Genomic DNA, 26,859 nt, shown 5'->3' with positions numbered 1-26,859 from the left:
GAATTAAGTTAAAAGAGACATATCCGTTGATACACTAGAATGTCATTAACAGTTTACCACTTCTTTCCTAGATGCATGAAGAAGCAGAGGCTGTCCTGGCAACACCACCAAAGCAACCTATAGTTGATACATCTGCTGAGTCCTGACCTCATATTTATGATGTACATAGATGTATATGATATATAGTCATATTTGTGGACTTTTAAAAGCCTCAGAAAATGCTGGCTGACTGGGCAGCAAAGACAGGAATATCTTCTGTACACTGTTCCAGCAATTACTGGTACATGAACAGTTGGAACTGCGGACTTCCCTAACCAAAACAACTTCCTCTCTCCCCTAGCTGAGCCCTTTTCAGGGTTCATTGTTCATTACCACAATTTTAAGAGTTTTAGTTACCATTGTATGCAAGAGCCAAGCACTGAATACCTACATAGGTTTTCTGTTTTTTCATTTTAAGAGCATAATAACAGTGGAACAATAATAAGATATGCAGAAGCACCCTTCACACAGTTATTTCTGAATTCTTTTTTTAGGGTAAATGTAAAGATGCCTTGTTTGTTAGCTAATTTGTGGAAACCAGGAATCAGTGTCTGTGAGATGGCACCCTGTTCCCACAGTAGAGTGTGCTATAACTGCTGGTATTAGAGGGGGATCTTCGGCCCTTCCACTCTTTTCTTAATGTTTGTAACACTACTTCAGAGGTTTGTAACCTCAAAGTGAAAGAAGAGCCTCAACAACCCGGGACTTGTAAGTTATTTTTATGTTACTAGACTTGCATAAAGTTTCTTATTTGTTTTCCATCTCTTCAGTTTTGTTGCAGTGTGTTATTATAGGCTGTTTGAACCGATTAAGGTTTTTCACTACAGTTCCTGATTAAAATCAGAAAATTATTTCATATCAGTATTTCCCATTTATAGAATGCATATATTTTCAGTGGATTTCCATTTTCATTAGCTTCCTATATCACCAGTTTTAAACAGGAACTTGAGCAAGCACTATTAACTTAGGCCTAAAGCAAAAGAAAGCATTAAATAATACCTTGAATCTCTAGAGAAAAAGGTAAATTTGCTTACAATTTACACATTCCATGGAAAAAGAAGAGCCATAGTTCCTTTTGAGAAAATCATTAATGAAACTTATTATGATTAAAAATTGTAGTGAAAAGCCTTAAGTACCAAATTTTAAAGCAGCAGTAATTTAACTTTTATATCAGTGTTCTTGTTTTGCACAAACTAAATGCAGTGATAGGTGAGTTTATGAGTATAGTAAATTGCCTTTATCACGTTTGTGAAGTTGTTAAGTTGATGAGGGCAAGGTTTTGTTTGTGTGTTTAATTTGTATATGTCTAAAGATACTTGGAAATCTTTACAGGAATTAAACATATATGCAAATTTGTATATAAAAAAGCATGGCCATCATCATTAGAATGCTTGTAAATGAAAGGATTATCTTTTTTGAGGTCTATATACAAGTAGAAAAAAAATCCAGCTGGACTGATTAGGACCCTTATGAAATTCATTTGTTTATACCATTTTACAGTTATACATCAGCCTTTGACACAGTCATAGTGCATTGATTAATATTTTCCCAAATTACAGATCCTTTTTATAACGGGCTTGTTCTTTGAGATCTCTGTAAAGAACCCTGTGAACTAGAAAACGTAACTCACAGAGAGAGATATATATATTTTTTAATTTACTGGCACTGAAAGTTCCAATTGGGATGAAGCATTTCATCTCACTTCATAACACCTCTTTGACTGCACTTCAGTGAATTGTTCTCGTGTGCACTGTGTAGCAACTTACATTAGAACAAAGCAGATAAGGGCTGTAAGCTGCTGCTTATGTTAAAAAGTGGTTCTTCAGATTTTCTTTCATAAAATTCAATTGAAGAGAAAATAAATGCTGTTTTCTTTTTAACTTTAATTTATCACTGAACCCATGTGTTTATTTAAATGTCAACAGTACTTCTAAGAACGTTGCCTGTCACCTTGGTCTTTGGTCTCGGATGATTATATACTGCCTTCCAGAGAACCAAATGTCAGAGATACTAGACCAAATAGTGGTTAAAAACTCCAAAGGAGCTAATGTAGTAATCTTTTTAATAATGGGATTAACATATTTTAGACATTCATTTTAAACACTACCTCAGTTAATATAGAGTGTAAAATCTGTGGTTTAATCCCTCGAAAGTTAACTAATTCTTTTTTGTTACACACACACATGCAACCATCCCCATCCCTGACCCCCACCTCACTCATCCATTCTGAAATGAAGTCTTCATTACTATTAGCCTGAACAGTTTTGGGGTTTTTTGATTATTACTTTGAAAGACATGTATGTATATATCATAATATTTGCCTATAGCACTTAGTTTGGGGAGACACTCAGAGCTTTGTGGTTCGCAGTAATCTAAGAAAAAAGATGTCTATACTTAAATGTATAGTGCTATTTGATTTATCCATGTTTCACTGATAGGTCTAATATGTTTTCTTTAAGTACTTATTTGTATAAAAGTAGACTTTTACAATGAAAAATGTTCACATGCAGTGCCAAGTGATAAACTTAGGTGTTTAAAAATATTAAATTATAGCAGAAAAGTTAGGAATGTCGTCAGTGGTAATAGAAATAATTGAGAAAAACATCTATAAATAATATTACCAGACTATAAAATACCAAAATAATGTCAATACTGTAGTTTTTCAAGATTTTAGAATTAATCTTAGTCCATATATAAATTTGTACTACTGGTAATTATTGAACAATTTGGAAGAATTTGGGGAGTTGTGCTGGTTGTAAACTGTGAATTTCTAATTGTAAAGTGAATTGTCATTTCTAATTGAATTTTTTTCAAGAACTGACTTCAACTTCACATACTAAGTAAATACTGATAAATAAGGAAATTAGAAATTAGCATTCGTAATTAAATATGATCTAAAATTCCTTATACTTTTATTTCCTGTTTATGCTTAGATAGAGTTGAGAGGGGAAAGAAGTCTTTTCTCCCTAATAAAAATTTTTCTAATAAAGATTGGTAGCATAAGGACATTCTGTGAGACAGTGACATTAAAAGAGGCTCTTTGGAGACATATACTTTATTATACTAGTTGCTCTAACATCATGTGTTCAAGTCCTTTTGAAATGGTGTGGCTTTAATAGTTTTCAGCTCTTTTATCTAGAGCTTTTGAGGTAATTAAAGCTGAGTTTTTCAGGGCATATTACAATGTCAGAGTGTTCAACAGTGAGGTGTGAAAACTTCCTTAGATTTGTCTACTGCTATTTATATAAAAACATTTTTCATTCCATTCAGAGGATGCCTTTTATCCCCACATTAAAGCACAGATCATTAAGCAATAAAAATCAATCAAATTGTTACCCAAATTATAATTGCAATTATTTTTGCATGGTAAGAGTGAGGTGCTAATTTTGTGTGAGATGATCTTTGTAAACTACCTTGGGAAAGGTCCTTTGGAAGTAAGGTTTTCCCTTTTTGTCCTATGCTTCCAGTTTTGTCTCAAATTCACAATCCATGAAACATGGGGAAAAAAAGAAACAGTAGAATTAACTGAGAGTTTTATGAGAAGAGCTGTTGGAATAAAAGGACATTTCAGATTTTCCAGACTGTGAGTTAGGAAAGGTCTCCCTTGTCTCCCCATTCAGGAAATACATTATTACCAACTTCATTTCAAGAGTATCACTACAGTGAGGGTTTGATTATGAAAGCAGACCAGTGAGGTTAATAGCGATACTTGTCAGACAATATTTAAGTCTGTGAGAATCTTTCTAGGAGCATTCATGTTTTCTTTTAGTTCTAGGTTCCCAGGGTAGTTTTCATTCATAGTAGGTTTATATGACTCACACAGAATGTGGATTTTCCCCCCTTTAGAGTATTTTTGTAATGTAGGTGGATAGCTATGCCACAGCATGCATAAATTGCACATTTTGTTTGACTTTCTTTATAAAATATTTAATTTGAAAAATATAATTTATGCCAAAAAAGTATACCTTGTAACTTTGCCACTAAATAGGTTAATTTAGCACAAAATGCAAAGTCTTGGGGCAGAGCAGGGAGAGGTAAAAAATTTCATAGATAATAGTTGAAAAATATTCCATTATTGGCCTGTCAGAAACCCTAAAGCTGCATTGTAAAACAAATGGTGTAAATTAGTTTTGGAAAGTGGTAAGGGATTGTGAAAAAAAAAAAAATCTCAGACTTAATGCTCCCTGACCACTTAATTTTCTTTTTTATTTAGTAATACGCTGCTACATATTTGGAGGTTCTGGTGTTTGTAGGTCACTGAACAGACATTGAAATCTGATTTATATTGTATAACTGTAACATAGAAAGAAAAAGTATTTATATATTTTCCGTAAGAATATTTCATTGAGTTCTGTATAATTTAAATAAGGTTTGTCCCCTAATGGTTTTGCTCACCTCGATTTTTTTTTTTCGTGGTTTTCTTGTTTTTGTATAATGTGTACAGTTTATGTCAAGGGCATTAAAAGCCTCCTGAAGCATAATCTTATCAAAGGGATACATTCTTAATAAAATGTACTTAAAATTCTTAAACTTGTATTGTTGTATTTGAAATTTTAAAACCGTCAGTGTTGATATGAATTATGTACCACTGAGGCTGCTTCGTGCAACTCCTAGTAAAAGTGACTTAGGTACCACAGAGAAAAGTCTGGCTCAGTAACACATTAGTGGCTTGTTCCAAATGTTTTAAAAGAGCTGTTTGTACTTTCTAAACACTCTTCATAGTCTAATCAAATAAATATCTTTACAGTTATTTTTTAACCTCAAATCATTGTAAAGGGTTTGAAAAAAATTGATTTTTCTTTATACAGAACAGTTCTATTTTTGCTATTAGTTGCTTAAGATACAAAATAAGTGATGATGGTTATGATAGTGACTTTTCTAAGATATTTGATTTCTCATGCAGAAACGGGCCTGCATCAGATAGGATAACCTTCAGCCACCTAACGACAAGGAGAATTACCAAGCCTGGAGAATAAAATTCAGTGTCTAAGCTAGGGTTTGTTATAGTTGACTAAATGTAATAAAATGTATTCAGAAATAGATTTGTTTTCTATAGTTTGTTTTTTAAGCATATTTATGTATATCACTTTCATATTTCCTTCCATTGTATATCTCTACATAGGTATGTTTTTCAACAAAAATAATTGGCCCCAAATAGACTAAAAAGCGGATTTAATCATCATCAAATAGCTCATTTTTGAAAAATGTGACAATAGTGCTGCACTGCAGAATGCTTGTTTTATAAAAACTCTAGTATATAAAGATAAAAATAAAGTACTGTCTTAGTCCATTCAGGCTGCTATAATGAAATACCACAGACTGGGTAGTTTATAAACAATAGAAATGTATTTCTCACAGCTTTGTAAGCTGGAAGTCTGAGATCAGGCCACAGACTTCCTGTGTCTTGTGTCTTCATGTGGCACAAGGGACTAGGAAACTGTGGTATCTCTTAGTAGAGTATTAATCTCATTCATAAGAGTTCTAGCCTCGTGACCTAATAACCTCCCAAACACACCTCATCTTTGGGTGTTTGGATTTCAACATAGGAATTTGGGGGAGTTGCTCATTCAGACCATAGCAACTAATTTTACACTGATTTCAAAACAGGAAACCAAAATGTACTAAAACTTCGTTGCTTTAAGGCTTATCTTAGAGGACTGAGTCAGCTACATTTGCCTCGTCCTTTAAATTGAATATATTTAGTTACTGTGTTGTAACTATTTTAACTGCTAATTCTGAAGACTTCCTATCTTCTCTTGTATCTCTTCAAGGGTTTTAAAAGTCCTACTTTATGCAAAATGTTTAAATTCTTTGAGATGAAAGTCAACTCATCTTTCAGCAGAGATCTTAGAAGAAATATTAGATGTCAAATTCAACCTGATTTTCTTTTTTTAAATGTTATTGTTTATTGAAGTGTAGGTGATTTACAATGTTAGTTTCAGGTGTACAGCAAAGCGATTCAGTTATACACATACATACATATTTTTTCAGATTCTTTTCCATTATATGTTATTGTAAGAAAATGAATATAATTCCCTGTGCTATGCAGTAGGCCCTTATTGTTTATTTTATAAATAGAGGGTGTATCTGTTAACCCCAAACTCCTAATTTATCCCTCCCCCACTGTTTCCCCTTTGGTAACTATAGTTTGTCATCTGTGTCTGTGAGTCTTATTTTTGGTTTGTAAATAAAATTTGTGTCTTTTTTTTAGATTCCACATATAAGTGATGTTATATAATATTTGTCTTTCTGTCTGACTTCACTTAATATGATAATATCTAGGTCCATCCACATTTCTGCAAATGGCATTATTCCATTCTTTTGTATGGCTAAGTAATATTCCTTTGTGTGTGTGTATATATATAAAAATATGTGTATATGTGTGTGTGTATACATATCTATGCCATATCTTCTTTATCCATTCATCTGTTAGTGGACATTTAGATTGTTTCCATGTCTTGGCTGTTGTAAATAGTGCTGCTGTGAACACTGAGGTGCATGTGTCTTTTCGAATTACAGTTTTCTCCAGATAAACGCCCAGGAGCGGGATTGCTGGATCATACGGTAAGTCTATTTTTAGTTTTTTAAGGAAACTCCATACTGTCCTCCATAGTGATTGCACCAATTTACATCCCCACCAACAGTGTAGGAGGGTTCCTTTTTCTCCACACCCTCTCCAGCATATGTTATTTTTAGACTTTTTGATGATGGCCATTCTGACTGGTGTGAGGTGATACCTCATAGTTTTTATTTGTATTTCTCTAATAATTATCAAAATTGAGCATCTTTTCATGTGCCTGTTGGCCATCTGGATGTCTTCTTTGGAGAAATGCCTATTAGGTCTTATGCCCATTTTTGATTGGGTTGGTTTTTTTTTTTTTTTTTGATATTAAGCTGTATGAGTTGTTTGTATAGTTTGGAAGTTAGTCCCTTATTATTCAAGTCATTTGCAAATATTTTCTCCCATTCAGTAGGTTGTCTTTTTGTTTTGTTTACGGTTTCATTTGCTGTGCAAAAGTTTTTAAGTTTGATTAGGTCCCATCTGTTTATTTTTGCTTTTATTTCCATTACTCTAGGAGCTGGTTCGAAAAAAATACTGCTGCAATTTATGTCCAAGAGTGTTCTGCCTGTTTTTCTCTAGGAGTTTTATAGTATCTGGTCTTACATTTAGGCATGTAACCCATTTTGAGTTTATTTTTGTGTATGTGTTAGAGAATGCTCTCATTTCATTCTTTCACATGTAGCTGTCCAGTTTTCTCAGCACCACTTATTGAAGAGACTGTCTTTTCTCCATTGTATATTCTTGCCTCCATTGTTGTATATTAATTGACAATAAGTGCGTAGGTATATTTTTGGACTTTATCCTGTTCCATTGATCTATGTGTCTGTTTTTGTGCCAGTACCATACTGTTTTGATTATTGTAGATTTGTAATATAGTCTGAAGTCAGAGAGTGTGATTCCCCCAGCTCCGTTCTTTCCCAAGATTGTTTTGGCTATTTAGGATCTTTTGTGTTTCCATACAAATTAAAAAAAAATTTGTTCCAGTTCTGTCAGAAATGTCATTGGTAATTTGATAGGGATTGCACTGAATCTTTAGATTGCCTTAGGTAGTATGGCCATTTTAGCAATATTGGTTTTCCAGTCCAAGAACACGGTGTATCTTTCCATCTGTTTGTGTCGTCTTCAATTTTTCATCAGTGTCTTACAGTTTTTGGAGTATAGGTCCTTTACCTATTTAGGTAGGTTTATTCCTAGGTATTTTTTTTTTTTAATGTAGTGTTGAATGGGATTGTTTCCTTAATTTCTTTCTGTTATTTCATTGTTAGTGTATAGACATGCAACTGATTTTTATATATTAATTTTGTATCCTGCAACTTTACTGAATTCATTGATGAGATCTAGTAGTGTTCTGGTAGCTTCTTTAGGATTTTCTGTGGGTATGTGATCTGCAAACAGTGACAGCTTTACTTTTTCTTTTCCAATTTAGATTCCTTTTATTTCTTTTTCTTCTCTGATTGCAGTGGCTAGGACTTCAAAACTATGTTGAACAAAAGTGGGCAAGAGTGAGCACCTTTGTCTTGTTCCTGATCTTAGGAGGAAATGCTTTCAGCTTTTCACCATTGAGTGTGATGTTAGCTATGGGTTTGTCAAATATGGCCTTTATTATGTTAAGTTATGGCCCTCTATGCCCACTTTCTGGACTGTTTTTTATCATAAATGGATGTTGAATTTTCGACCTGACTTTCTTAATAAATACACATTCTACTGGAGAATCAGTGTCACTAGAATTAGTATGAGTCAGGTGTTGGATGTCAACAGGCACTTTCAGCAGGTCCATGGCTCTGCTGTGTGGACTGTCCCAGCCTGTCTACCTGCAGCTGAGGACCAGTCATTAGGCCAAAGTATAATTTATAGGTTATTAATGCCAGTCCTGCCCACCATTAAAATATGCTGATATTTTAAGGAATTATTACTAATTTGACTTTAAGTGTGATTTTCTAGAAGGTATTACGGCTATATTAGAAAAAATAGAGCCCTTTTAGAGAAACACAAATATTTACAAATGAAATCATGTGATTTTCTTCAAAACAGTATCAGGAGGGAGAGTAAATAAGGGTATGAATGGGTTGAAACAGCCATGATTTAGTGGCTGTGGGAGCTAATGATAGTACATGATGGTTTGTTAAACTCTCCTTTTGTGTATATTTGAAATTCTCCATGTGTTTTTTTTTTTAATCCTAATAATTCTGACACACGAATACAGATTTCAAAGTTTCTGAGTAACACTTCTTAAAACAATGCTGTAAATGGCATATAGGGTTTAAGTATTGAGTTATTTGGTTATTTACAAACATGGGAGAGGAATGTGATATAAGCACAAAGCTGAGGTGTAGCCCAGCATTTCCTGTTGGTATGTTGTTACATTTCAGAAAGACGTCTTCGTTTGATTTAGGCCAGTGAGTCTCAAAGTTGAGTATACATCTGAATGTCTGGGAGCTAATGAAATGTATAGAGATTCCAGGCCTTGTGTCACAGAGGGTGAGGAGGTTCGGAGTGGTACCCAGGAATTTACATTTTTAGTATGCTTATGATGTGATTTATTGGCCGTACTAATTGTTAGATTTCCATTTCTTTCAGGTAGAGAAAACAAAATAATGCTATGGTGAAATGTTTTAATTAAGGCTCATTGCAACAAAAATGACTTCAAGGTTTTGTGCATTTTTTTAAAGAAAATCTTTACAAAGGATACTATTTACAAATCAGTCATCACTATCATTGATGCTCTGTGTACTTTTAAAGTTGCATCATGACAAAGCAACACAAAGAGGCTAAATGATAACGATACTGGCCCTAAAGTCTTCTCGAAACTATCAGACTCAAGATACTTGTTTGAAACTATGTTAGTACACAGCGAATTATTCCAGCAAAAGGCTTAGTTACATGTAAGGAAAAAGATGAAAAGCCTGAACAGAATCCTGATTTGTGTATATTTAGGTCAGTTGACAGCCACCTTCCTTTAAGCTGTGGTCCTTCTCTTTCTTAACAGTGTGGAAGGCACGGGGCAGGGTGTTTGGTACACAGGCAGTGTCACTTCCACCACAGCAAAGAAAAAGAAACTCCTATTTGTGCTTGTTTAGAAATGTGAGAAATTCTTAAGGGTTGATGGGGAGAAAGAAGAGAAAGGAACTCTTAACGTGACCTGAACACCCGTTACGCACCAGGTGCTTTGCATATATTTGTTCTAGGAGACAGAGCTGCTGTGAGCCATTATAGAAGTTCCCGCTGTTTAGCTTCTTACAGCTACATCTAAACAATGTCCAACAATGAGGTTTCATTCTGTTAGTATCATAGGAATATAAGGCAGTGAAGGTGTTACCTTGACCCAGACAACCTTTTGCAGAGTCCAAAGGATGCTCAGTGAAAATAGGTCATTTATATATTACAGTTCTTGAAAAGAAGAGGAACCATAAAATGTGAATGGAATTAACAACATCTTTTCCTTTCTTCTATTCTGAGGTAGTCATCAAAAATCGTGGTAGAAGACACATCGACTAAGTGGGAGTGCTATAATCCTGCCACTAAGGCCGGGGTTCCTTGCCAGTTCCACTCTTTGACTGTGGTAAACAGGACAGTCGTGGGGATCTCACTGGCTCATTCCCACATCTTATCCATTAGGTCAGGTCTAGGCCCCCAGTAGAGTTCATTTTACTGAATCAGTGAACTACAAATTATCACTTCAAGGCAAGTCTAAAATGTGTTTCAGTCTTAAACATCTGTGACTTCATTAAACACATCCAGAATAAATTAACATTGACAACTTATGCTCTAGTAACACATTTTCCGTGGCCTTTATTAAAGCCTTAAATCTAGTTCCTTTACCCTTAAGATAACTAAATGTGGGGTAAAACTAGATGGAAATACTTTCTTGCTAAAATCTGGACTTCTAGGACCAGAGCCACCCTGTCCAGTACTGAGTGGACGGGGTCTATCCCTATGCCAGGTGCCAGGCCTGCTGTTACAAAGGTGAGCCTGGAACACACAGCAGCAAGGTACACCTGTTCTCCCTTGATCCTGCCATTTCCACAGTGCGCATGCTCCAAGGAGGAATGTTAAGTTCCTCAGCTTCTGACCTTTGAAACCTAGGAAGATTATATAAGTTAGACCTGCCAGTGGTGACAGTTCACTGGGATTAAGCACCGAGGTATCTGGTGATGGAATGGTGCCGGCTGCGCTTCTCTTAGTGTCTGTGTAGCATAAGCATGTGAAGGGGGGGCACTGATTAGCGGTAGTGTTCACTTTGGTCTAAAGGGGTAGTCGAGGAGAGGCCGCTGTTCTCAGCTGGGGGAGGTGAGGCAAGACCCAGGGGAATGGCCATTTGCATTTTATACTCTGAACAGAGTACTGGCTCTGGTGGATTTGCTGGCAGACTGTCCTTGTCTCCAGACATCTGTGATGCCAGCTGGGATACATAATTCAAACTAGCTTCTCCGGCTGCAGTTTCTCCCAAGGAGTTCATGTAGTTTTTCTCTAGTGCCTTTAGTAAATTTTCAGGTGAAGTCAACGGTCCCGGCTGACCTGGTAGGGCCTCTGGGGTTACTGGGAAATGGCCACAAGAACCAGAGTCCGCAGCTGCCTCATTATAGGTTAAGTTCTCAAAACAGATGCAGGGTCCAGGGCCAGAGTAGTTCTTCTCTGCTGGGAGGAGGTAAAGATAGGCAGGCTTAGTAAATTCTGTTTCCGTGAGTGACTTGCTGGCACCTAAGAACTGTATCTTACTCCCTTCTGGCTTGTGTATAACTTCAATAGCATCTGGGACACAGTCGCTGACGTTCATTATTGTCAGGTGAGGGTTCTCCTGGAACAGAAACAAAAAACACGCAATGGTAATGTGTGTGTGTATCACAGTATATGAAATACATGACATGCACTTAGAGCTTCCATTTTTTGTGTGTTTTATCCTGGTCACAAGCTAATTGGAGGTGGTGTTGAAAACCAAAAGATACCCTCTGACAGAGGAAATCAGAGCTGCGTTCACCCATTTCATGGCTATGGGAACAGAGGTGGCTTTTGCTTTGTTCTATCTTCCTGAGATCTAGGAAAGTATGATTACTACAGCCCCAACCCTGGGTTAGTCTTTAATATTGTCTCCATACAGTTTCCCAACATTTACCTTGGACTTTATTAATGACAGGACGTTGCTCTTGTAAGGGTCTGGAATGTCAGGGTAACACTTCTCCTTCATCCTAGGAAAGCAGTGAGAATTAGACTGAATTTTGCAATATAGTGGAGTGGTTAAGAGCGAGAAATCTAGAGTCGGATTCCTGGGTTCTAATCCTTGCGCTGTGGCTCATTAACAGTGTAACCCTTAAGCAAGCTCTTTCATCCTTCTGTGCTTTAACTTCCACCGTGGTTCAACGGAGATGATGATGGTGGTTATGGGGGTACTGTAAGGGTAAGTGAATTATTATATGTGAAGCACTTAGAACACTGCCAAGCACATAGTCAGTGAAATATAAACATTAGCTGTTGCTATCAAAACCATTCTGCAGTATTTTAAGTGGTTGTTTTCCTTGTGTATCAACTTACTGCTTATCTGTGGATAAATAAGGATTTTTAAATGTTCATATTTTTATCTAATCCTCCTTTGTCCTTTCCTTTTCAGCACTTTTCCTCATATTATCCAGTGTGAGTTCTATCTTATTAAACTCCTTTCTATATTTTTCTTTGACTCTCCTCTTGATAAAAATTTCCCCACACACTTACCACTGACTTTTTAGGTAGCAAGTGATCATGATGAGCAAAACGCAGACGATCATGGGGAGGATGATGCGTATGAGTATATGGGCTGGAGGAGGAGAAAGAAAGGGATGTTTTTCATGAGTACTTTTTCCTAAAAGGAATACAAGTAAGTAAGTTTTACATGTTAATTAATCCTCAAACTCTATTTGTGCAAGATTCAATATGAATTCCGCCTGACCGGGGGGAGGGGAAGGGGACACCAACCAACCAACCAACCAACTCTGGGAACCATTTGCCCTCAACACTTGTGACCCAAATGCATTACCTCTTCTGACAAATTGGATCATCACTCCCAGTTCTTCACTCCCTCCCTGTGGGAGAATTATACTCCACACCCTTGGGGAGTGGGGGCTCTGCCACGTGACTTGGTTCGGCCAGTGGAAGGTGAGTAGTTGTCATGCTGGTAGCTGCTTTAAGCATACTTATAGTTGGCTTTCTCTCTGGTGCTCCTGTGAGCCACCCTGAGAAGAGGTGGTCCCTCACAGCCACTGTCCCTTCAGCCTGAGACCCCATGGTAAAGCTGCCAGGAGCAAACCTAAACCTGCCTGAAGCCTGGAGTCCCGCCTAGCCCACCCTACATCAGCCAAGCCCGGAGCATCAAAAACAAGATTGGGTTTTGTGTGCTACTGAGATTTTGAGGTATTCTGTTACACGTCACAAATTGACTAATGCACCCCTTTCTTGTTAATCTCTGATAAAATTAGCCAAATAAGTCCTAACCAGAGATAATTATTCCATTTGTATTTCTCAGATACATCAATCTGTGCTCCATTTTCTTTAATGCCCATCTTCCTGTTCCCATGGCCCACAAGTCCACCAATGAATAGTTCAGCTGGCTTGGAAAACACCCTCTTTTACAAAAGCAAACCGCATAGGGGATGGGGGTTGGAGGCTGACAGTCATTCACATGGACAAGTATTTCTGTTCAATCCTCTTGCCACCCTGCCCTCTCCTCTCCCCAGCCCCAACCCCGCTGCCCTGGCATGAATGGGGCCTGACACAGGTGTGGTGGGTAACGCCAGAGTTTGGTCAGGGAGGGGGCCAGAACCTCCTGACGCCACCACTGAAGAATAAATACCTTGCTCTCAAGATCAGTACTTCTGATGCCTACAGTTGGTTTTAACATTTGGTTAAACCGTGGATTTATAATGTATCTGAGAACAAGCTGGGGATCTAACCCTAGTAGTTTCCAAACCTCAAAGTTTTGCTCAACTTTTTACTGATGCACAGCATGTGCTAAGTGTACAGCTCGATGAATTTCCACAAACTAAACACACCCCCCGTAACCAGTACTTGGATCGAGAAAAAGAACATGTCCAGCTTCCCCAGGGAGCACCCGGCGTCCCCATCAGGCATTCTCCCCTCCCAAGGTAACCCCCTTCTTGTCCTTCAGCCACCTAGATGGCCCTCGTCTCCTGTCCTCTAGACGCGGAGTCATGCCGCGAGGGCGGGCCTGCCTTCTGTCACTCGGCACTGCCCCTGTGACTTCTCCGCACTGTTTGTGTAGCTGTGGACCTCACTCTCATGGCTGTAATCAGGCAGCAATTTATTTTCCTTCTCCATAATAATCAACGTAGTCAACAGAGTCATAGCCAAGGCTAAGGAGGTTTAGTGTGAATAAAGGAGAAAAATGAAACCCAGAAAATATACCTGGGATAAAGGTAATTATATGTATTATCTGTGTGTGTGTGTCTGTGTGTGTAACACACACACCTCTACCAGCCGAGTAAATACCAAAGCTGGAACAAAAATAGCCTGGAAATTTAAAATTCACTCCAAAATGGTAAGCCTGCTCAAGTAGTATGAATTGTTGACCAAAATCTTGAACTGGCTCTGAGAGCTCTGGCCTTTGGCTGAGAGCCCCCAGGTGATGTTTCAGGCTAGCAGTGATCAGTGTTGAGGGCGCCAGGCTGCCACTGCGGTCATGAGCATCCTCATCACGAGTCAGGGCACCCAGGGCCAGCAGCTCTGTGTGCCTAGAGGGGCCACCCTATCCCCGCAGCTCCGCCTTCAGCCCCACCCTGCACGGAGGGCAGTAGGTAACTCAGGCAGACATTTTAGCCTGTTTGTTTTTCACGGAGGATTATCTCAAAAGGTCCCTTCCTGCGTGGACCTTCCATGAGTCCCTATTTGCCACCTACCTTCTCCTGCTTCCTCCCCCACCTTCCTGTTTGTTGGTGGTCAGGGTTTTCTGGGAGAATCTTACTGACCAGGAACCAGTTTCTGCCATTCTTCCCCCTCCCTCTTCTTTCTCCATCTTTCAAGCCAAATACGTTTTGAAAGGATGGCTCTCTTTATCTCACCCTTTCTCCACCAAATCTGCAAACCCAGGGTTTGTGAACCAACACTACCTGCCCCACCGCACCATCTAGTGCCCCCCAAGGGGCAAAGTCAGGAAGCAAGTAATTTACCAAGTCATTCACCACCGAGGGACACCAGCCAGAAAGTCTGGTTGCAGGAAAACACCCCTGCCCCACCCCGTGCCCCCTCGCAAGACAGAACAGGGCTCTTCCGAGGTCAACACTAAAATACTCGATCTGTGATTTTCAAACTATTCCGGGACTGAGTTCCAGAGAAGTGCCTCAGGGGCCACTGTGAGAAGCAAGAGGAAGCTCCCAGGTCATAGGTCAGTTGGATTAGCTTCACTCATCTGTTTCATGTAGTGGGATTCTGTGTCGCATTTTTTTTTCTTTTGCGAAACAATTTCATGAAGAGAAAGAAGAGACAAAGACAGAAAGGCAGAGAAGAAAGGTTTAAAAATTCCTGATCTAGACAAAGCCCACGGCCATGTGCTAGTTTCCCAGGAACCCCTAAAGGAAGAGTTCTGATTTGGAAAAACTCACAGTATTCATCTGGGGTCGTGACCTTTGTGAAGGCGTCCAGGGGGCCGCTGCCAGCACTTGTGTATGGGGTGACGAGAAACTCGTAGACGGATTCTGGCTGTAAGTTTTCCATAACAAATGTTTTTTGTTCTGGGTTGTCGATTCTGTGTTGGCAACAAGCTGACTTATCTGTGGTTTTCAAAAAAAAATTTTTTTTCAAGAAGAAAAAATTCTTAAGAGTGTGTTAGAAATCTTGTGAGAGAGTTGGGCACTGATACTCATGTTGACTCAGCACTGCCAACAATTCTAAACCAGCCTCCAATATGAAATCCTAATTTCATCACACCGGGGACACTGGCCAAGTGTTCAGGAGAGAGCAAGGAAAGCCAACACTCCACCAAAGGATTTCACTCTTCCCGGGGAGCACGCAAATCTGCAAGCGAGAGTAATCACTTGCAAGAGCTACTTCAAATGCATTGTGGTAAGTTTGAACAAAGTCAAAGAAAATAAGGTTAGCCAGGAAATTTCCTAAGTGGGAAGTTTTCTTAAGGAGCTTCAAGTGCTTCTAGAAATATCAGGCCACATTGTCTTTAAGGAAAAAATCTTGGCCCCCGTCATTTTGTCCACCCTACTAATCTGTTTAAGAATAGCATTCAACCATAAAAGCACAGGAGCGTAGGGTTCATCCTGGCCACGGGATGGCAGGCAGTCTTTCCAATGATTTCAAATAATGAGATCTTGAAACTGTAAAGAAACCTAAAAAAAGTTACCTGGAAGAGTTGCCTTTTTGAACCCCGGGTGGCACTCCTTCTCTGCCTTGGATCTCAGGTAGACATAGTACCCTTGTATAAAACCGGGCTGGGAGTCAGTGGAATAGTCCTTCCAACTCAGAGTGAAAGAGTGGGAGGTCAAGTTACTCACGACCACTTGAGGGTTGTCTGAAGGAGCTAGGGAAGGAAGTGGCGATGATGTAAGAGCCAGGGTTTGGAAACAGTCTCAGAGTACTCATGTAAACCAGGAGCGGAGCCACAGCCAAGCCCGGGGATGCTCACACCAAGTGAAGGAGCCATCTTTTTCTCTGGGGGCGCGGGAGGGGTATGCCTTGACGTAGTGGGTGGGAGCTGGCAAGGGGATGGGTAAGCGTCTTAAGTCTTGCCTCTCAGATGTAGAAATGGATGCCCAGAGAGGCTCAGTAACTTGTGTGAAGTCATACAGCGAGAAAGAGAATAAAGGCTTTCCTAGACTTCACCCTTCTCCTGAATTCTAAACAGTATTTGAGAGCACGAACTGCAAGTGGAAGGAACGGGGCGGGGGAGGAAGGGTGATGTTGGAGGAGGTGAGGGCGGATCTGAAGAACTCTAGTTCTCAGGCTGTGGTAACGCACCGCTGTCAGAGCGTCACTGAAGAATCGGGACGCGTTTATCCTGAAGGCTTCCGCGAGCCTGTGTCCGCACAGACGCGGGTGCACACCTGGCGTATGCCGCCGGCACACGCACCAACACACCCCTCCCGCCTGTCTCGGGCAGCTCCTACCAAACGGGGAACCCCGAGACCTGATCTGATCGGTGCGCGACAACGGAGGACCCAGCCGCCTGGCTTCCAGGGGGCGTGATTCTGGGATGCCGAGAAGGTGCTCTAGCCCCCCCGCCCCCCACGCTGCTGGTGGCATCGTGGCACAGGTTCTGGGGGCGGCAATGTAACAGTATCTATCAAAAGTCTTAAAAATTGTAAAATTGTATTTAAGAAGTTCAAACATCTTGGCTCAAGTATTCTACCTCTAAGACTTCATTTAAAAACCATTATCGTGGCAATGGACAAAGATTTAACTAAATTGATGGTAGTCAGGGTATGAGAGATTCAACCAAGTAAAAAGAAAGACTGAGTATTTGAGACTGGAAGATAACTGAGGGTGGATTTTAGCTTTTAGTTGAAAAATACTGTAATTATCCTAAATGTCCTATGACATACGCAAACCACAAGGCACGTGCAGTCATAAAAAATGATACAGTTAAGTAATATTTAGTGATACAAGTCAAAAAGCACTTTACAAACTGTACAGAGTAAGATCCCATTTTTATTTAAAATGTGTATCTGTACAGAGAAAGGATACACATAAAATGTTATTAACTCTGGATATTTACCTTTAGGTGACAAAGCTAGCAATGGTTTTTGTCTTCTTTTGTATAACATTTTATAATATATTATATTACAATATATTAGTTATATTTTTAATAAAAATGTTTTACAGTTGTATGATTAAAAATAATTTTAAAATAAACTCCAATTATCAGAGTAAATGGGACACTGAAAATTAGGAAAGGTGTTGAAATCTTCCTAAACGCAAAGCAAAGAGTCTCTGGATTGTTCTGAACAAGTTTGCCCATGAGACATTAAATGCTTTAAACTTACCCAGTTCCTTCAAGTATCCTGCCTTTTTCTCCAATAAATAAGCCATCCTTTCTGTAGAAATTTCATAAATTCTGAAGTTGTAACGAACCCCTGGTCTAAAAGCACCTAGAGAAGGAAAACGAGATTTTCAGTAACACAGAATGACATTCTCTTTACTTCTGAAGAGAAGAAGAGTGAAAAATGAATTTGTGTCTTTGTAATAATTTCCTCCTTAAGGTTTCTGCCTTTCATCCCCACTGTGTTCCCTCCTTCTGCTGAGCCTTGGAATTCTCCATCATTTCCGACGACACCTGGGGGCTGTCCTTTACATCGTCCTCTCCTCAAGAGCTCTGAGACACGCCCTTATCCAGGTGTAGGAAACTGGGTGCAGAATTTGACTAAGTCCTGTAAAACTCTCCTTTGACTCCAAATCCCCTGCCAATGACTTCTCCTTTCCCATGAAGGCCAGGCATCTGGAAGGTTTGCTTCCGCAAACTCATCCCTCACATGGCGCCTCTGCAGTCCACCCTCAGCACCCACCAGGCCACTGACACTGCTCAAGCCAAGACTCCTCACTCCCCAAGGGCAGCTGGATGCCTTCCAGTGGCCTCTGTCAACCACCCTCTGGACCAGATGATACCCACATTTTTATCTAAGCCCAGCAGATGGCGCCACCAACCCTCTGCTGAAGCCACAAACCCAGGCTCCTCTGGCTGCTACACTAGCAATCTTGAAATTACAAATCTAACGTGGGAGATAGGAGACCAAGTTCTACGCGTTCCACTGAAATCAAAAGACTTGATGATCGATTCCCATCAGGTCTACGTCTACGTCTCCCAAATCCATAAGCTTCTTTGCTTTTGTAAGAGCTCTCAGGACAACTATTATGCTGTCTCTCTGCCATTCACCTGGGACTGCTGAGCTAGAGGAACAAATTCAAGAACATCGTGAACACCTATCCCAGCATTAGGTCTGGATATTCTCTGTAAAAGTAGATTTAAAGATGCAATCTTAGGTCACATCATTGCAAAATCTGAACTCCTAGGACCCATGCTGGATGTGTAATTTCAGTTTTACTGGTTGAGCACAAAGTATCTTTGAGATGGTCCAGAAATCCTAGTTGAACTTGCTGCCAGGTGGATGGAGCGAGATGGTAACACGGAAAGTTCTCTTTACCCGAGCTGATGACTGTGCTTGTGGTATTGGAGCTGAGGTTTTTCCACTGGAGATCACAGGGCAGATCCTGGGGATGGTCACACCACTCCACCACGTAGCCAATGGCCTTTCCGGATTGGGGTTTCCAAGACACAGAAAATCCATCCTCTGTACCATTAACTCTTTCTTCTTCAACCTCTTCTGTACATTAGAAATAGGGCAATGCTTCAGATTTAATTTGTTGTACATTTTGCCAAAGTATCGAAAGAAGAAAAGAAATCTGAACAAGCAGTCTGTCTAGCAGGTAAGAGCCCTACCACTTCAGTTGCTGCGGGGCCCGGGGTGGAGGCGGGAGGGACAGGTTTTCTTTTTTTCCTGAGTGTTTTTCTGCCTCTCACTTACCAGCAGAATTTCACACCTGCCCTTCAGATGCCCTTGTTCTGACCTGCTGAGACCCAAAGGGAAGTCAGCCCCTAAAACAAGGAACAGCAAACCACCGCTAGCAGGACAAATCCAGCCTCCAAAGCTTGTTTTTATAGGACCCTTGAGCGAAGAATGGTTTTACAATTTATAAAGAGTTGTAAAAACACAAACAAACGAAGAATATAGAATATGGAATGGAGAACATCTGGCCTACAAAGCCCCGATTACTTACTATCTGCCCTTAAACCAAAAAGGTTGCTGATCCTTGACCAAGGGCTGTGTCTGGTACTTGATCTGCTTTAAAAAATTATCTGCTGAATGAATGACTAATTCAGCTTAACTCCCCCACATAATGCTGGCTGCCCCTGAACTAACTGCTGTCTCTGAGATGTCAGGGGTAGAAACTGAGGTGACTGCAGAGGAAAAAAAGAAAAAACACTTCAGAGGTGGACTAAGTCGGATTATGCAAGGATGGGCACGCTACTTATGACCTGGACGCCACCTCAGTGTATTTTATGTGCCAGGGCAGTTTTCCTAAGATCTGACAATTAGAAAAAGGGTGACACTCAAAATTTACCTGTTGTTTATCTGCAATTCAAGTTTAACTGGGCATCCTGTATTTTATCTGGCAATTCTAATGAATGCTGAACATTGATATGAAAGCCAGGTGCTACTAAATATTTTAGGGCACCAAATTGTCGTCCAGCTGGGAGCACCCAAAGGAATGTGTAGCCCAAGGTATAAGGCAAGGGGTTCCCCATTTAATAAATGCAAATCATATTTCGTAAGCCACAAAGCATGTTCAGACCAACTCTAACTCTCAGTTAGGACTATGTGTTGATGTTACATTTATTTGAATAAATCTGAGATCACTTCCCAAGTTTGTGGGCAAATCTCCGGGGCAGAAATGTCCTGAACTACGACTGAAATCTTCCCACACTGAGGACTGTCCTAGGAAACCGCGGACATGCCTGGACCTAAAGCAGATAACTGTCAGTGTTTGCCAGCTAGATCTTTTGTCTCCCCAAATACTCTTTCCAATTTCTCCATTCTACCTCATAACACCATCCACGTCTTCCTAGAGAAACAAAACAAAACAAAACAAACTCACCATTTCCAGGGTCCCCAGAAACGACAATCACAGAAGCAGGAGACGGGCCCGCACTGTTGAGAGCTGTGACGTGGATCTGGTAGGAGTCCTGGTCAAGGGTCAGTTCTGTGCCGTTGGCCGTGGCCGGAACGGAGTGGACCTCTAACCCGGATAGTCTGTCTAGATTTTCTACAGTGACATTGTAGGACAGGATCTTCCCGTTGGCGTGCAATTTTGATAGGGGCTGAAAAAGATATTGATAATCATTTCAAAATGCTTAGTTTTCTTAATTAATGGGAAGGCTTTCTCACCGAGTGTTTTTTCAAATCCAGGCTAAGGAGTCCCCTTTTCTCTTGATTTCTGCCTAGGTCCCTCTTCTCTGGACACAATCTCCTTTTGAACTCACCCCAAAACGGTCCTATTTTTTACTCAGTTTGGTTAGAATAGAATGTCTGATTTCAAGCTTGGCTTAGAGGGTTATTTTCTCTATTAAACTATTTTAATTTGCTCTGTGTGTGTGTGTGTGTAAGGCAACTGAGGGACAGAAAAGATGAAAAAGTAATTAAGCAAACAGGGTCTCATGCAGGCACGTTAGTCAAGGTTGAAGGACAAGACTGATCTTATATTACAGGTTTTCAGCTTGACTTACAACTTTTAAATGTAAATCCTCTGACATATTTAAATATTCATGACACGTAAGTGTGGTCTGCGCCTCTCCACTTAGCCTCCGACCCTGGGCCCTGCAAATGTCAGGCGCAGGCCTGAGGGGAGGTGACGGAGATGCGGGTTCTAACAATCAGAGCTGGCCATCCAGGCCATGGGCGGCCAAGGAAGGAGTTAGCAGGGACGTGGATGTGGGGAAGGTAGGAAATTCTATTGGATGCGTGTGAAGTTCCGTCCTAATCAGAAGGCTGCACCAATACCCAGTTCCGGTGAAAGACACAGCACTAAGCAAAAACCTGTCTTTTTGAATCTGTGCGTCTTACCTTCCAGAATAAAGTCACAGTAGGACGTCCTGACACCGACTTCACATTTCTCCAGACATCGAGAGCCTCTGAGGGAGCTGAAATCAACCAAAGAGAAGCTCTTGGGTCACAATATGCATGTAAAGCAATACATCCAACCTTTCCCTGGTGCGGTCGACAAAGCGACGACGGCCTGTCCCAGCTGAGGCCTGCCTCTCACTGTTCCACTCTGTGGCTTCTACGCCTCACTCGGGGCACACGCAGGTGCTTTACAAAAGGTCTGCTACATCTGAATGGGACATCACACTGGGCCTTTAGGAACCTCAAGCCTCAGAGCTTCTGGAAGCTACCAAGGAATTTTGGAATCATGTATCAGTCCAATTTGAGGAGGTTAGTTAGGTTAATTTCCCAGTTTAGCAATTTCTAGGAGCAGCAGACCATTACCACTTCCTTGCCCCATTTGTGAAGGTTGTAATGGAGGCACTTCATCGGGGAGCCCGGGCCCTGCACACAGGCTGGCCCCTTGCTGGAGTCATAGCTGGACGAGCGCCCCCCAGCTCCCGGCCTGAGCCTGGGGCAGCTGCCTGCATGTGGACCCTCAGGGCACTGGCTACACGCCTCCCCCAGTCATGACTCTCATCACTCTGTTGTTCTAGAAGAGCTTTCCTCCTTGTCTTTCCTGCCAGTAAACTGTAGCACAAGTGATTTGTGATTTGATTCAACACATCTCTGTGCAGGAAGAGTTGATTTTGGAACATAACACATAGAGACTTAACTGTTTTATAAAAAAAATAGTTTGCAATTTCCAATCATTGAAATTTAAGTCAGTCCTTTTTTTTTTTTCCATTTAGTTGCTGACACTTTCTACTTGACTTAAAGGTGACCCTCTGTTTTAAAAATCTGTGAAAGGCAGATTTCAATTTGCTGTATAAGCCATCAGAGAAGCCAATATTAAGTCAAAAACTTATTGAAATACTCAGGCACAATATGGAATCCCAAGTTCAATGCAAAATCTTCAGCTGGTTTATAAACTGCTACTTGCAAGAAAAGAGAACAGCAGCGCAGCTGACGGTGCTCCACATTTCTGTCAATATAACTTCTCCCGTGGTGTCACTTAGCTCTGCCCACTATGGCTCTGCTTATGCAGGATTATAATACACATAAACTCTGCCATTTCCAGCATCAAGCAAAGTGTTATCAGAGGTTAAAAAAAAAATCTATAGATTCACCATCTTGTCATCATCAAATGCACACTTGTTATTTTCAGTTTATTAGACTATAATCTAAAAGAAACAACTTACTAAAAACACTACCCTTTTGTCATTTTCCCCTTGCACTAAATTTTAGGTATAATATTGGAAGCAATTTGCAAAAAATCCCAAAGCAAAGCAGTAGTGATAAAGTAAACATTCTTTAATAAAACACAGCTAAGAAATAAACCACGTCACCATCAGGAACACGGATCTCAGTCACAGGGATTCTTGAGGGGTCTACACCCCTGAGGAAAGGGATGGGTCTTGGTGGGGTATGAGGGTGGGTGGGGACTGCAGACATGGAGAGGAGGCCGGCTGAGCGCCTCTGGTGACCGGCCCCGCCCCAGGTGTAGGTTTTGATGCACTTCGTGCCACCCCCCCATCAGAGTCGCTGGTTTAAAATGGTCCCTCCAGGCAGAAACACAAAGAGCCCTGCCAGCCTACAAACAAATAATAAGAGGAAATAAAATAAGTATATGTAATCTTTCCTTAGGCAGTAAAATTGTCAGGACTTGAATCAACAAGATCTCAAGGCTGTAATGACACCCCCAAGAGACAAAACGCAGAGCCCAGTCTGGTTGAGGGTGGAGCTCAGAGTCAGACAGCCCAGCCCGGTGTGAGCCACGGTCACAGCTCAGTCACTGGCTGGCGGGCAGTTAAACTCCTTCTCCTCATCTGCATGTCCTCATCTAGCCAGTGAGGAGACTAACGGGAACTTCTGCATGCAGGGAGGATTAAAGAGAACACCGTGAGCCCTGGGAGCTTGTCTGGCACATGCTACACACTCAGTAAATGGGAACCACTCTGGTACTACTGTTAGGTCTCTGCTGTTCATTAACTTGGCCAACCGGGCAAGTCTCCCTAGTCTATGGCCCAAGTTGCGTCAGGTAGACAGGGCCACAGTGTAATACTTTATTACCTGGAATTGGAAGGAGATGAAAGCAGGGCTGGGCCATTTAACCTCCTGAGGTCTATTTGAGGCCTTACACATAGTTATTTGGGAGAAAAGCTCCATGAATATTGAGGGAACGACCTCTGAGAGCATGACGGGAAGTTTGCTGTCACTGGAATCAACGACTCAACAATAGTGATTTAAGGTTCCAAATATCATTACATTTCCAAACACAGCCCAAGGCTGTTTGGTATGAGATCAGGGCTTTCCTCAGCAGGAACACTACTGTTTGTCCCTAATCCTGAATTAAAAGTCTATATTAATTGACACAGCCCCAGATCCAATGGGAATCCAGCAATACCAGTAGCTTAGAAACCATTTTCACAAAATCAAAGATGAGAAAGAAAAGGTCCAGTAGAAATATCTCGGATGGCAAATATTTAAGGTAGACGCCTTGCTACTCACATCTCATAAGGCATTTAATTCAAGATTTGTTTTGTCTTTTAAAGATGGTACCCAGCCTCTGCTGTAATACTTTCCTCGTAGTTTTTTGGTACAACCAAAAGTTCTCCAGGAAGCCCACCCACCTCCTGTGAGTGAGTTTAGACCCTTGGTTAGACGGCAGAGAGTTGCACATACCAGCTTCAGCGGTGATGAATTTCTGACTTATCGATCCGCTCCATTTCCAGAAGTGGTTGGCATCTGCACAGCGTACTCGGGCCATATATTCTGTGTCCGGCTCCAGTTCACTTAAGAGGTACTCACCATTCTCCTTGATGGAAACATTGTGTTGCTTGATTTAAAAAAAAAGAAAAGGAAAAAGAAGACAGAAGTACTGGTGAGCATACTTTATTGTAAAGCCAAACCACACATGGAACATCCTGATTTGGAGGAAGACTAGTTATTAGAGAGGAAAAAAAAAAACTCTGAGGCCTTTTTCCTGACTCTTAAAATTGATGATTCATTTCCTGGACCTTTTTCACAGATGACCCACACCATCTGAACCCACATAGGAAAAAGAGTTTAAAGAGATTGTATTCAGCAGCATTTCTGTTCAAACATAAAGAAATTTTTGAAAATAGAAAATTAAGCAGTATTCTTACTTGTATCACGTTTCCTTCACCAAGGAGATCAAGCTGACACAAAAGTGTGGAGTAATTCCCAATGGGGTGCACCTTCCAGGTCACGGTGGCCTTTGTGCCACTGACATTTTTGAGGAATAAGTTATAGGGAGTCTTTGGATGAACTGCCAAAAAAGGTTAAAACATAAAAAACATTTAAGCGCAGATCCAAAAAGCCTTTGGCAAACAGACAATTCATTTCTTCCTTGATTTATTCAATAAGCATTTCTTTTTGTTTATTGTTTGAGAAAGTGACAAACAAAAGCAGACTGACTAGCCAAGACAGAGTAAGCCAACTATAGCCTTGTGTCTCCTCACTGATTATATTAGAAATCTGAACAAAATATAAAAAGAAACTGAGATTCTTAAAATTAAACAAAAGCAGGCAGATTGTAGAACGGAGTCAAAATGTGGAGAAGTGATCCTCAAAGAGAATATAACAGAAGCCAGAGTCGAACCAAAATAACCCTTAACAATGTGAAGGCTACAGTCCAAAATGAAAAAAAAAAAGAAAAGAGAAAGGAAAAGAAAGTGTCACCAATTTCCATGGGAAAAGACAGACGCCAACCTTGAGATGATCCATGCATCAAGATATTTCCCTGAAGATGCTACAAGTATTAGATAAAGATTTTAAAACAGATAAATGAGGTAAAAGTAAATACATCTGAAAAGAACATAAGGAAAACACTTCTCCATAGAGAAATAGAAACTATTAAAAAAAAAAAAAAAAGAACCAAGTGGCAATTTTAGAACCAAAAAAATTAAAGAATTTTTGAAATAAAAAATCTTCTGTCTTACCCACTTGCACAGGTGCTGCGTGGCCACTGCCTACTGCCTCAGTCTCCTTCCTCTCACAGGAGAGACACAAGGACACTCTTTCTGTCCCTCAAACACCCAGAGCATGTTCACATCCCAAGACCTTTTCAAATCCTGTTCCTTTGGCTGCCAACGCTCTTCCCCTAGATGTTTTTTGCCTTCTTGTCCATCAACACCTTCATCTTAACTGAAGTAGCACCCCAGGCATTCTCTACCCGCTTACCTAAACTTTATCTTCTTGGTAGGACTCAGCAATGCTTATTAACTTGTTTACATGTTTACCATGTGTCTCCACTCCCGGCTCCCAACCCTCTCCCTCAACACACACCAGCACATACGCTCATTAGGGGAAGGTGCTCAAATTCTGTTCACTGCTGGGCCTCCAGTGTCTGCCACACTGGGGGCACCTGGTAATTAACTGACTGACTGAAGTGATGATTAAGTTGAAATCAGAACGATGTGTAGGAATTAAGAAGGTAAAAGGAGAAGGAGGAGCAGAAAAAATGAACATGTTAAAAGAGTCTGCATTTCATGAAAGAGGGGTTGTGGTCAAAACACTGAAGCAATATTCAGCTTAAGAGATGTGTAGCTCAAAACCATCGTGAAGTACCACTCTACACCCATTCAACTGACAAAAACGAAAAAGGTGACAATATCAACTTGAGGGAATGTATTGGTACAACCACTGTGGAAATTAATTTGTCATTATCTTCCAAGTTGAACATTCACATTTTCTGAGTCCTCGCCAATTCCACTCAGGTATATAGGTGTATACACAAGAAAACCAATTTTGGTGTGTACTGAATACATCTATAAAAACACTCTTATTAACACCGTATTCAAGCGCATGATCCTTGATACAATCTGAAAATCCATCAGAGGAGATGCAGGAATGAAATACTCTACAGCAGTGAAAATGGAAGGACCACAGCCACACTCAGCAATATGAGTAAAAATCAGCAAATTAATATTATGTAAAAAGCATTTACTAGATTATTACATAGAACTTGACGTCCTTTGCATACATTAAGACAAAACAAAAACAGTATTTGGGGGATGACACAAGGAGAACACATACGCACGTACACATACACATGATTTAAATCTGCCATTATCGCAGTGGAAGGAGTGGGCGGGGGCTGTGGGATGGGAGATGAAACGCGTCATTGTCAGATTTCCAGCTTGAAGCTGAGTAGTAACCTCACGGGCCCTTATTACATTATCTAAACAAACAAGCAGGTGGGGGCCAGGGGTCATGCTTGCATCCGTGAAGAGAAGCATGGCGTGAACAAGAATTATAAGCTAAAACTGTCACTCAGGATGTGGATTAGGCACAAATCTACAGCGGATTTACTTGATCACACGGTGTGTCAAACAAAGGTGCGTTAGTGACCGCAGTGGGCTAGGACACGCGAGTCTCACCTCGATGGGTCAGGCTAAAAAGAACACTGACACTTCTGTTTCCTAAGGCGTTTTCAGCCACGAGTGTGAAGTTATACATTTCTTGCGAGTCTGAATCTACTTGCCAATTACACGAGTTTTTGTGTTCACAGAGTATCTTTTTCCCGGAAAATCTTTAAAAACAAAACAACAC

General features: G+C 40.6%; 2 protein-coding genes across 9 annotated transcripts in view; one reads left to right on the top strand and one right to left on the bottom strand.

Moving 5' to 3' along the window:
• Positions 1 to 4,569, top strand: part of RICTOR (RPTOR independent companion of MTOR complex 2) — a 102,198-nt gene extending 97,629 nt beyond the window's left edge. For both annotated transcript variants that reach the window (XM_032471310.1, XM_032471302.1), the window contains one exon: positions 72 to 4,569. In XM_032471310.1, coding sequence (XP_032327201.1) covers positions 72 to 146 — 75 coding nt within the window. In that variant the 3' untranslated portion in view covers positions 147 to 4,569. The remainder of the gene's footprint in view (positions 1 to 71) is intronic.
• Positions 4,570 to 8,050: 3,481 nt separating this feature from the next.
• Positions 8,051 to 26,859, bottom strand: part of OSMR (oncostatin M receptor) — a 53,030-nt gene continuing 34,221 nt past the window's right edge. For 5 of the 7 annotated variants that reach the window (XM_032471236.1, XM_032471232.1, XM_032471263.1 and 2 more), the window contains 12 exons: positions 26,688 to 26,839; positions 24,432 to 24,574; positions 23,968 to 24,121; positions 21,205 to 21,281; positions 20,240 to 20,462; positions 18,727 to 18,906; positions 17,572 to 17,676; positions 15,933 to 16,109; positions 15,184 to 15,351; positions 12,305 to 12,386; positions 11,712 to 11,784; positions 8,051 to 11,396 (listed from right to left, as the gene is read on the bottom strand). In XM_032471236.1, the coding sequence (XP_032327127.1) occupies positions 10,821 to 11,396; positions 11,712 to 11,784; positions 12,305 to 12,386; positions 15,184 to 15,351; positions 15,933 to 16,109; positions 17,572 to 17,676; positions 18,727 to 18,906; positions 20,240 to 20,462; positions 21,205 to 21,281; positions 23,968 to 24,121; positions 24,432 to 24,574; positions 26,688 to 26,839 (2,110 nt within the window). In that variant the 3' untranslated portion in view covers positions 8,051 to 10,820. Of the gene's footprint in view, positions 11,397 to 11,711; positions 11,785 to 12,304; positions 12,387 to 15,183; positions 15,352 to 15,932; positions 16,110 to 17,571; positions 17,677 to 18,726; positions 18,907 to 20,239; positions 20,463 to 21,204; positions 21,282 to 21,816; positions 22,877 to 23,967; positions 24,122 to 24,431; positions 24,575 to 26,687; positions 26,840 to 26,859 lie in introns of those variants that run through there. The other 2 variants (XM_032471243.1, XM_032471274.1) reach the window with 2 other exon arrangements.

The sequence above is a fragment of the Camelus ferus genome, chromosome 3 (assembly GCF_009834535.1).
Source record: "Camelus ferus isolate YT-003-E chromosome 3, BCGSAC_Cfer_1.0, whole genome shotgun sequence".
NCBI lineage: Eukaryota > Metazoa > Chordata > Mammalia > Artiodactyla > Camelidae > Camelus > Camelus ferus.
This window is presented reverse-complemented; position numbering and strand designations above follow the sequence as displayed.